Raw genomic sequence first — 10,800 nt, 5'->3', positions numbered from 1 at the left:
GACAGAGCTTCTCTATCTTCGACTGCAAAGAATATAATCAGTCTGATTTTGGTATTGACCATCTGGTGGTGTTCATATGTAGAGTCGTCTCTTGTGTTGTTGGAAGAGGGTCCTCTTCCAACAACAAGCAGCCTTTGGTTCCAGTCAAAGATGGAGGCTGGGGGCGGGGGGTGGTTCAGAGCAGGTGTCTGTTTCAGGTGTGGGCTGATCTAGGTTGACAGAGACGTGGACCCAGGTTTGGGGTATACGGCAGGGTCTCCCCCCCTCCCAGAATGGTTCACTTGGAACAAGCCTGACCCCTAAAGATGCCTCATGTCTACATCTTCTGTTACCCTACCCCTTCCGGACCCCCTGGTCCAGGACCCCTGAAGACTAGCAACAAGGCACCTGGAGAGGTTTGCAGGGTGGGACCCGGCAGCAGATAGCAGCCACCTGGATGCACTTTTATTTGTGGGTCAGGGAACGCCTCTCCTCACCCCTCAGCCATGTCCGCGGCTGGGCTTGGACACCAGTGACCATTCACCTGCGATGCGATGCCGAAGGCAGGAGGAGCTGGTACCCCTTAGGGCAGCCTCGTTTCAGGACTGTGTGCAGCACCAAACTGGGCAGGAAGGACTCCTAGAGCAAGGAGGAGGGCCATTTTCAGGGACCTCTGGGCAGGAGATGGGGTTTCCTGGGCCCAGGGGGTTCTATACTGCGGCCCGAGGGGGCAGACACTGCGGTCGGCCCCATTTTACAGATGCAGAAACTGACATTAAAAAAGCCCCCACCTATATAGCAGGGTAGGAGCTGGAATCTGACCCCAGGCGGTCCAGCCTGAAAGCCCGCCCCTTAGGCAAGCACATACAGAGGCTTTACCCAGAGACCAAGCCACCCCACTGGGCACCCTCCCACCGGGCAGGGCACTCCAGATGGCTGCCCACCAGCAGTGCTCACCAGCTTCTGGCTCCAGGAACAGGATGATTTGCCCACCTGCTCCAGGAAGGTTTTGAGGTCCCCCTGCTGCCTCTGGGCGGTGGCCCTGGGGATGAAGGGCAGGATGCTGTTCACGGAAGTGTCCTCAGGGAGGTGGCCTTTCGGCTCCAGAGTGGACCTGAGGGGGATAGGAGCCCATGAGCTGCATGGACCCTGAATCCCAGGTCCCATGTGGCTGGGAGGACCCTCCAGGGCCCGGATCACCGCCGGACAGGGAGGTTTACAGCAGGAGAAGGCCCGTGAATCCCGCCCCCTCCCACAAAGCCTCACAGGCCCGGGAAGTCGCAGCTGACAGGGCTGCCTGCAGTCTCCTTGGCGCTTGGGTACAGGGCTTTGGGCAAGCTCTCCAGCCATCTCCCGACACTCCCGAACACCCGATCCGATGCTGTTGACCGGGGGTTGGCTGTCCTGTCCTCGAAAATGCCCTGCCGGGCTGAAGGAGAGGGGACATGGGTGAGATCTCTTCCCCGGGCGGGGCCACCTGTACCCCACCCTCCCGCCTTTTCCCTGTGACAGGCAGAGCCCTGTTTCCATGGCAACCCAAGGCTCCCCAGCACCTTCTGGCTGCCTCCAGAGGAGGCTCTGGTTTTAAAACTATCCTGCATGACTGTTTCTACCTTTCTTATCCAAGCTCTGCACCCCCTGCCATCCTCTCCCCACACACCCACTCCTGTTCCAGCCCAAAACAGACCCCCTTTTCCCACCATGGGAAGCCCAGTGGCCCCACCAGGGAATCCAAGCGATGATGCTGAGAATCCTACAGGGTTGGAGTCTTTCCTGACCAACAGCTGCCCCTCTGGCTGGTCAGGAAGCCTGAAATCCCTGCTCTGGTGCCCCAAGGGGATGGCCACAGCACTGTGCCCGGTAACTGCCAAGGAAGTGTCTCCCGTGCCAGCCAGCTGCCATTCCCAAGAGACTTTCTCCAGGTTCCCCTCCCTTTCCTGGGACTCCCAGAGGTGGCTGGGGTGGACTCTGACTTCTCAGCTGCTTGTCATCTGCTCTTGGGGCCTTGGCTTCCCCCATCAAACAAAACTGGGCAAAATTTCAGCTTCCACCTCCAACTTCCTGTGATCGTGAGGGGGCTGCTCCTGAATCAGCCAAGGTCCTGGATTTTGAGGACTTTACCCCCAGCGAGGACAGGAGGAGAAGGGGGCGACAGAGGATGAGGTGGTTGGATGGCATCATTGACTCAATGGACATGAATTTGAGCAAGCTCTGGGAGTTGGTAAAGGACAGGGAAGCCTGGCGTGCTGCAGTCCATGGTGTCACAAAGAGTCGGACATGACTAAGCAACTGAAAAATAACAATCCTCAGCAAGGCTTCGGAGCAGCTGTTCTCTGAAAGTGCACACAGTTGGTGCTTAATAAATAGATGAGGCTGTTGGATGGATTGCTGGATCCTGAGAAGAGAAAGGGCCAGGCAGATGGGGAAAGGGGGCCTTGGGAAGGGTCACACTAGAGCGAGGATGTGTATTCTTCCTGCTTGCCTCTTGTGACACCCGCTTCAGAGAGCACTGGGAAACTGCCAGCACTGATACGACCACATCCATCACCCAAAGAGCTGAAAGCAAAGTTCTCCCCGGGGAACCTGGGACTGATGGTCGGTTCCGAGCTTCCTTGTTGGACCAGGTGGTGCCAGCCTCCCGCAGAGGTGTGATCTTCTAGAACTTTCTGGACACCTCCCCAGCCAGGCCCCTGAGGTCTGCCTTCAGAAGTGTCTCAGTTCCCACCTTCTACAGCCCCTGGAGGCCAGAGGTGGGGTCTGCAGGCTATGGGTGCGGGTTCCAAGGTGCGCAGAGGATACAGCATGTGGGAACCTTTGGTAGTGAGCAATCCTTCCGTGGTGGCCAGGCCTGGGCAGATCCTGTTCTCTGGGCCCAGCTGCTCCCTGGCACCATCTGCCTTGAGCCACCTCTGCTGGACCTCAGACCCTCTACACGGTCCTTGAAGGTCACCCTAAAAGCTTCTGGAAAGGCCAGTTCAGGGGCCTCCTCTGCAGGGTCAATGGCCTCTTGGCCTTTGCAGTACCAGTGCTCAGCCTCTGCTGGCCAGGTTTCAGGCTGGAACTTTCTGGAGTTCCGGGGCTCCCCTCCTGTCTGCTCACCAGTACAGCTGCGTTCCCAGTAACGGAGCGCTGCGTCTCGCAGCGTCTCGTCAGCGAATCGCACTCGGAACGGGCAACATCGCCTGCGGTGCCCTGAGCCTTCCCCCGAAGAGTTGTGGGTGAGCACAGCCTTGAGCTTGAGGGCCTGTGTAGCCTGGGGCCTGGTGAGAGAGACGAGAGGGGCTCAGCCACCAGCCTCCATGCCACTCTGCCAACACACACGTCCACCAGAGCTCTCTGTGGGATCCTGACCATCAGAGCAGGTCCCTCCTGAGCACTTCCTGCCCTCCAAAGCAATGGATCAAGCACGTAACAGGCATCAGCCCACCAAACCCACACAACCCTGTGAAACACGATTATTAGTCCCATTTTACTGATGAGGAAACTGAGGGACAGAGTTTTTTTAATTTTTTTTTTTTTTGCAACTTGCCCAAGATCACACAGCTGGTTAGGGTGGGACTGGGCTATGAATCCTGGTTCCAGAGCGGGCACTCTTATATATCAAGCAATTCAGCAGAGAGAAGAAGGATATGAACTCAGGAGTTGGGTGATCCCTGGGTTTCAATTCTAACTCTTGGAGCCTCAGTTTCTTTGTCTGTCAAATGGGATCATTGTACCCACAGTACAAGGCTGGGAAGACGTGAAAGAGACTGCAAAGCACACCCCACACCTCCAGGGTCTGCAGGGCCAAGAGTAAACATCTCTGATAACTGTTCCTCACAGTCATCAATTTCAACTATGAACCATCCCAGTCCTGTGACACTGGGTAGACCACCAGCAGATCTCCCCTTTAAATTATGTATTGTGTATTGTGGGCAGGATAACAATATCCTTACAAGAGTTTGCATGAGTGCGTGCTAAGTCTCTTCAGTCATGTCAGACTCTTTTGCAACCCTATGAACTATAGACCACCAGGCTCCTCTGTCCATGGGATTCTCCAGGCAAGAATACTGGAGTGAGTTGCCATGCCCTCCTCCAGGGGACCTTCCCAACTGGCAGGCAGGTTCTTTACCACTAGCGCCACCTGGGAAGCCCTATAAGAGTTTGAGTGCATGCTAAGTTGCTTTAGTTGTGTCTGATTCTTTGTGACCCTATGAACTGTAGCCTGCCAGGCTCCTTTGTCCATGGGATTCACCAGGCAAGAATACTAGAGTGGGTTGCTGTGCCTTACTCCAGGGGATCTTCCTGACCCATAGATCAAACTCGCATCTTTTTTGTCTAACCTGCATTGATACGCGGCTTCTTTACACTAACACCCCCCCTAGAAGTGCGCTAAGAGTTTGGTGAGTATCAGATAAAATGTGAGGAATCTAGTAAGGAGCCTGGCCAGGGGCCTGGGCTCAGTAAAGGGGCTCTGTGATTGTTATATTTATTGTTATTCATTTCAGCCTCCAGAGCAATGCTGCAGGATGGTGTGCTTGATCCATCGATGGCTCTGTTATTCAGAAATGCCATGTTCAATCTTAAGTACATGCCTATGGATATACCTGTCTCCATTTATCTGACCACATCTTTATGTCCATGTGGACACAGAGAGGACACTTTTCATGAGTCCCTTAAAGAGTCAGGCAGCCAGGAGATGACCAAGACGGTGTCGGCTACATGCATTGGGACGTAGTTATGCAACAGTGGTGTGTATCCATAGGCGGTGTCTTCCTGGAGCACTGTCAAGAAGGGTTCTGAGGCTCAGTGGGGGAAAAGTGCTGTGCTCAATTAGTAATGTCTGCCATGGGCCCAGGATGAGAAGGAATGGCATGTCTAGTGTATGTACTGTCCCTGGTCTTTAAACTGAAGGACTATGCTCTTCACCTTTCATCCAGGGTTAAGCAGGGGGAACTACTTCTGCATTATTTTCTCCCTCCCTTAGAGCCATTGCATCCAGGTCCAGCTAAGTTCTAGTGCCCAGGCTCTTCCTACTTCCATTCCTTATTTTATTTACCCCAATATTTGACATATGTGCTCAGTAACTCACTCATGGCTGACTCTCTGTGACCCCATGGACTGCAGCCACCAGGCTCCTCTGTCCACGGACTGTTCCAGGCAAGAATACTGGAGTGGGTTGCCATTTCCTTCTCCATTGACTTCTTCCCTGGTGGCTTCTTCCCTGGGTCTTCCCTGGTGGCTCAGAGGTTAAAGCATCTGCCTGCAATGTAGGAGACCCGGTTCAATCCCTGGGTCGGGAAGATCCCCTGGAGAAGGCAATGGCAACCCACTCCAGTATTCTTGCCTGGAGAATCCCATGGACGGAGGAGCCTGGTGGGCTACAGTCCACGGGGTTGCAAAGAGTCAGACACAACTGAGCGCCTTCACTTTCTCCATTGACATATAGTAAAAGTGAATCAAAGTTAGAGGAAGAGATGGATGAGTGAATGGCAGGGTGGGTGAAAGAATGGGTGGGTGGACTGATGGTTGAATTAGTGGAAAAGCCTTTCTCATTTGGCACACAGCTCAGCTTGCAGGACCTTAATTCCCCAACCAGGGGTAGAATCCAGGCTACAGAAGTGAAAGCATTGAGTCCTAACCACTGGACTGCCAGGGAATCCAAAAAAAGGTCTTAATATAAAGTTTGGATCTTAGGAGGATAGGTAGAGTTTTGGATGCGTGGGTGGATGAATGATTATGTAGGTGGGTGTGTAGACTGGCTTCATGATGAGATTAGTGATGGACAGTATCCTGGATCTACAAGTGGATGGAAGGATCGGTAGATGATCAGTCATTGAATTCATGGATAGGTGGATAGAATTGTGGGAGTTTGTGAATAGCTGGATGACTGGCTGGCTGGAGAGATGGATTAATGAATCAACAGGAGACCTGATTCATGAGTGGATGGATGGATGCAGAGATTCCTGAATAGATTGTCAAAGACCTGGTTCACAGATGTATGCAGTGGTGGAGGGGTGAACAGGAGAATGAAAATGTGAATGGATTCATCAATGAATTATGAATGTGTGGGTAGAAGACCTGGTTAATGAATGGGTGGATGGATTCATAGATGTTGATGGATGATCCTTAAACAGGTTGGGAGAAGACCTGATTCATGGATGGACATATAGATGGATGAGCAGGTGGACAGATGGATAAATTCTGGAAAGACAGAGGAAGGAAATAAATGTTCTTTCTCCCCACCCCCCTACCTCCATCTTCCCACAACTCACTGATTGGCCTTGACCGTGGTGAACTGCGGGTAATCCCTACTCAAGGGCCCCAGGGCAGGTATCTGATGGAGCAAAATCTTCTTAAGGCTATTCTTGAGGTAGGATGACTGGCCCCTTGAAAACAAATAGGCCACACCTGATATGAGTGATCAGGGTCCCCCATGGTCAGAGCGTTGATGACAACCCTGTCCCCACGAAGAGGTCACTGATGCTTACCCAAGGTCTGGGAGGAGGTGGGAGCTGGAACCCCGAGGAGGACTTCCGTTGAACGCTGATGCAGGATGCCTTTGATGTTGAGATGCTGAGGGTGCTGGGGTGGGGGGCGGGCAGGATGAAGTAGAAAGAGTTAGGAGCCTTCACTTGGGGACAGTCTTTATTAGGCTCTTCCTGGTTACAGGGCTTTGGGCCTGTTTATTCATCTGTACAATGGCAGACCCTCCCTCAAGCGGTGGTTGTCAGGATTCTGCCAGCCCTACTTCACTAATACAAGCATCCTTCTATGCCAGGTGGTGCGACCCCGCACCCCGACCGCCCCCACTCCGACCGCCCCCACCACCGGGTATGACGCAGCCCCGCCCCCTGGGGCGCCGTAGGGCCTCACTCGGTGGGAGGAGCGGTTCCGCAGACTCAGCCCTGAACTGTCTCAGGAACGGCCGGAACCGGCCCGGGAGAACTTCTAGGAGGGAGCCCAAGGAATCGGAGGTCTCCTTGGCCGAGCCCCTGCGAGGGTCCTCGCGCTGTCTGAGCTTGGGACATGCGGGCGCCGATTCGGGGGACTCGCCGGCCAAGAGCAGGGGCGGTGGCAGCAGCGACCTCAGCCCTGTCCGGCTCCTCGCCGGCCGCTGGGCCACGGTGGGCAGGACCGGCAGGCGGGACCGGGCGCTCCTGAAGCCCAGCCCGTGATCCGAGTGCAAGGACTCACACGCGGGGGCCCGCCCCGACTTGGCGCCGCTCTCCGAAGCCCTCGAGACCCCGAAGACCCCCGGGCCCGAGGCTGCTCGGAGCTCAGGCCGCAGCAGCCTGGGCAGCAGCGGGTCTCTGCGCCGGCGATCGCTGCCGCCGGGGAGCCCCTCGGGCGCCACCTGCTGGGCCCAGAAGCTGGCGCGACGCCGGGGCATGTCTGGCCCCGCGCTCAGCTCAGGGCATCCTCACGCCAGTTGGGGGTGGAGGGCGGGTGCCGTGGGAAGTGGACAGGAGCGCGTAGACCAGCCCCCCAGGCCATAGCGCCCAGAGCGCGGCAGTGTGGTTCGGGGGGTACCCACTGGCCCGCCAGACAGTAAAAGTGACGGTGAGAGTACCCACATTCTCAAGTTGCTGTGACGTTTAAATGAGCCGGCAGATGTAAATGGCTTAGAATAATGCCAGGCACGTTCTACCTGCTTTACAAAGCCTAACTGCTATTATTATTTTAAAACTGTTATTTAGGATTTAGTCTCAGCTCCATTACTTACTGGGGCTTCCCTGGTGGCTCAGACAGTCAAGAATCCCCCAGCAATGGGGGAGACCTCGGTTCCATCCCTCAGTTGGGAAGATCCCCTGGAGAAGGGAATGGCTACCCACTCCAGTATTCCTGCCTGGAGAATTCCATGGACAGAGGAGCCAGGCGGGCTCTACAGTCCATGCGGTCCGTAAAGAGTTGGACAGTACTGAGCGACTTTCACTGCCATTACTTATTAGCTGTACCCTTGTGCAAGCCAGTTAATTGATCTCAGTGCCCTCATCTGTAGAATGGGGATAACCCAGGGCCTGCTCCTTTGTGAGAACGAAAGCGCACCATGTGGAAAGCACCTAACACCTGGAGTGTTCAACTTGTTCTACTATTACTAGCTCTCAGGTAGAAACTGGGAAAGCTGGAACCAGCTTAAAGGGGTGGCTTGCCCTGAAGTTGCCCATTCCTGCTGGGGCCTCAGAGTCACTTGGGTGGGAGCTTCACAGATGCCCTAGATTCCAATTCACTGGGGTCAGGTCAAGACACTTATTTTTAACAAACTTCCCCTTTGGAGACAGAGCCCCAGACCGCGCCCCCCGCCCCAGCTTCTGACACTGGGATCTGAGCCTGCTTCCTCCCTACCACACCCTACTCCCCAGATTGCTATCAGCTCTGAACAGGCTTCCCAGGTGGCACCGTGCTAAAGAATCTGCCTGCCAAGCAGGAGACTCGGGTTCGATCCCTGGTCGGGAAAATCCCCTGGATGAGGAAAGGGCAACCCACTCCAGTATTCTTGCCAGGAGAATCCCATGGACAGAGGAGCCTGGCGGGCTGCAGTCCCTGGGGTCGCAAAGAGTCAGACACGACTCAGGGTGCACCCACGCACGCATGCGCTGATCAGCTGCTAGTGTCTCACTCACCCTAGCGGGGCTTTAGGGGGCGGGGCCAGAGACGGCCCCCTGAGTTTAGAGCCCCCTAACAGGTGGGCTGGTCCTTGGGAGAGCCCATCTTCCTGGCCTGGTCCCTCTGCTGGCCCCTCCCTGCCGCCTCCATGCCTTTCAGAGTGATTGTGACCCGCCTGGCACTCAGGGCCGAGTGGACGCTGAGGCTAGGTGTAGGGGAGGGCAGAGGGCGGGGCTGTCACGCTCAGGACGTCAAGGCTGCAGTCACAAAGGGGCGTGGGGCTCCCCGCCAAGGCAACCAGGCCCAAGGCAGGGATGAAGGGCTGGGGGGTTCAGCTAACCCCTCTGGACCTGGGAGGCTCAGGTGGGTCAGGTTTGGGCTGGGGTGGCTCTGGAGTTAGAACTCGGAAGTTTGGGCAGTAAGAATACCGTGTGCCTGGAAGCTTCGAGAACCAGCTTTGAGCTTGCGCTCTGCTTCTGCACGCTGTGTGATGCTGGTTAAGTCTCTCCTTTCTCAGGGCTGCATGATAAAATGGACAGTTGGACTCCATCTGTGACTCTCGGTTGGGAGGGGGCAGGGGGGAAGTGTGTATCGTAAACCTTGAGTGAGGAACAAGGGTAGTTTGGGCAGTGATTTCACTGGCCTGGTAGGATCTTACAATTTGAAAATGGAAAAAAAGATGACTTTGAATTCACATTACAAGATGTCTGCCTAGAAGAGGCATCCCAGACAATGTAATGGATTTCTTTTCTATTTTTTTTTTAAATTAGTTATTTATTTGGCTGTGTTAGGTCTTGGTTGTGGCATGCAGGCTCTCCATTGCCTCAAGCAAGATCTCCTGTTGGGATGTGTGATCTTTTGTTGTGACTTGTTGTGACATATAGACCCTCCAGCTGGGTCACGCAGACTCATTGGGATCTTAGTTCCCCTACCAGGGATTGAACCCATGTCCCCTGCACTGCAAGGCAGATTCCTAACCCCTGGACCACCAGGGAATCCCAATGTAATGTATTTCTGCAAAGACTCCTCAACCAAGGATGGAAGAGCATCCTTCCTTGGGAAGTTAGAATATTGAATGGGGAGGGTGAGAAATTTTTTCTATTTATTCTAAGGGTATGTGAATTTTTAGAAAATCAATGAGGAACACCAGACTACCTAGATGATTTCTAAGAAACCCTCCAGCCCATATATGCTGCAGACATTTATTGAGTTTCTATTATGTGCGAGGCTTGGGAATTCAGTGATGCAAGAGGCTTTGGAGGTCAGTGGCCCAGCCAGACCTGGAAAAATCTTGGAGTCCAGATGCAGGGAAGGGATTTTGTCTTCCATGGACAGGAAATAAAAAAGGTAGAGGTGAATTTTTAGGCACCCCCTGAAAGATCTAGACTCAGAGCTACACCCGCAAAGATTATAGAAATTTCCTGATTGAGGCTGCGCGAGATTTATCCTCCTGCCGTAGAGGTGTGGAAAATGAAGCTTGGGAGAGGGGTCCAAGGCCAGGGAACCAAGTCTAAACTGGAGTGCCCTAGGGAGTCATGTATGGACATGAGAGCTGGACTATAAAGAAAGCTGAGTGCCAAAGAATTGATGCTTTTGAACTGTGGTGTTGGAGAAGACTCTTGAGAGTCCTTTGGAAAGCAAGGAGATCCAACCAGTCCATCCTAAAGGAAATCAGTCTTGAATATTCATTGGAAGGACTGATGCTGAAGCTGAAACTCCAATACTCTAGGCTCCTGATGTGAAGAGCTGATTTATTGGAAAAGACCCTGATGCTGGGAAATATTGAAGGCAGGAGGAGAAGGGGACGACAGAGGTTGAGATGGTTGGATGGCATCACCAACTCAATGGACATGAGTTTGGATAAGCTCCAAGAGTTGGTGATGGACAGGGAGGCCCATGGGGTAGCAAAGAGTCGGATATGACTGAGCGACTGAACTGAATTGAACTGAACTGAAGGGAGGATGCTACATTATATGGACAGATCTGGGGACTCAATAGCAGGTCAGGGGACTTCCTTGGTGGTCCAGTGGCTAAGACTCTGTACTCCCAATTCAGGGGGCCCAGGTTCAATCCCTGGTCAGGGAACTAGATCCCAAATGCAACAACTAAGAGCCCACATCCTGCAACTAAGACCTAGCTCAGTCAAATAAATAAATATTTAAAAAAAAAGCAGGTGGGGCTTTTCAGGGAACCCCACTTTCCCACCATAGCTTTCACTTCATTAGAGCAAACACA

At 53.8% G+C, this 10,800-nt stretch overlaps 1 protein-coding gene across 3 annotated transcripts; it reads right to left on the bottom strand.

Moving 5' to 3' along the window:
- Positions 1 to 248: 248 nt before the first annotated feature.
- C11H9orf50 (chromosome 11 C9orf50 homolog) lies at positions 249 to 7,351 on the bottom strand. 3 transcript variants are annotated; one of them, XM_088841704.1, is made up of 7 exons: positions 6,835 to 7,351; positions 6,450 to 6,543; positions 6,234 to 6,347; positions 3,079 to 3,239; positions 1,246 to 1,408; positions 973 to 1,093; positions 250 to 618 (listed from the first exon to the last, which is right to left on the bottom strand). In XM_088841704.1, the coding sequence occupies exons 1-7, from the start codon at positions 7,349 to 7,351 to the stop codon at positions 520 to 522; spliced, it is 1,269 nt and encodes a 422-aa protein (XP_088697830.1). In that variant the 3' UTR covers positions 250 to 519. The 3 variants fall into 3 exon arrangements, with proteins under 3 accessions (XP_088697831.1, XP_088697830.1, XP_055257138.2); XM_055401163.2 differs by having other exon boundaries at positions 252 to 618; positions 937 to 1,093; XM_088841705.1 differs by lacking the exon at positions 6,234 to 6,347 and having other exon boundaries at positions 249 to 618; positions 937 to 1,093.
- Positions 7,352 to 10,800: the final 3,449 nt, after the last annotated feature.

Source organism: Moschus berezovskii, chromosome 11 (assembly GCF_049115385.1).
Source record: "Moschus berezovskii isolate FMDL1 chromosome 11, NW_MosBer_1.0, whole genome shotgun sequence".
Taxonomy (NCBI): Eukaryota; Metazoa; Chordata; class Mammalia; order Artiodactyla; family Moschidae; genus Moschus; species Moschus berezovskii.
This window is presented reverse-complemented; position numbering and strand designations above follow the sequence as displayed.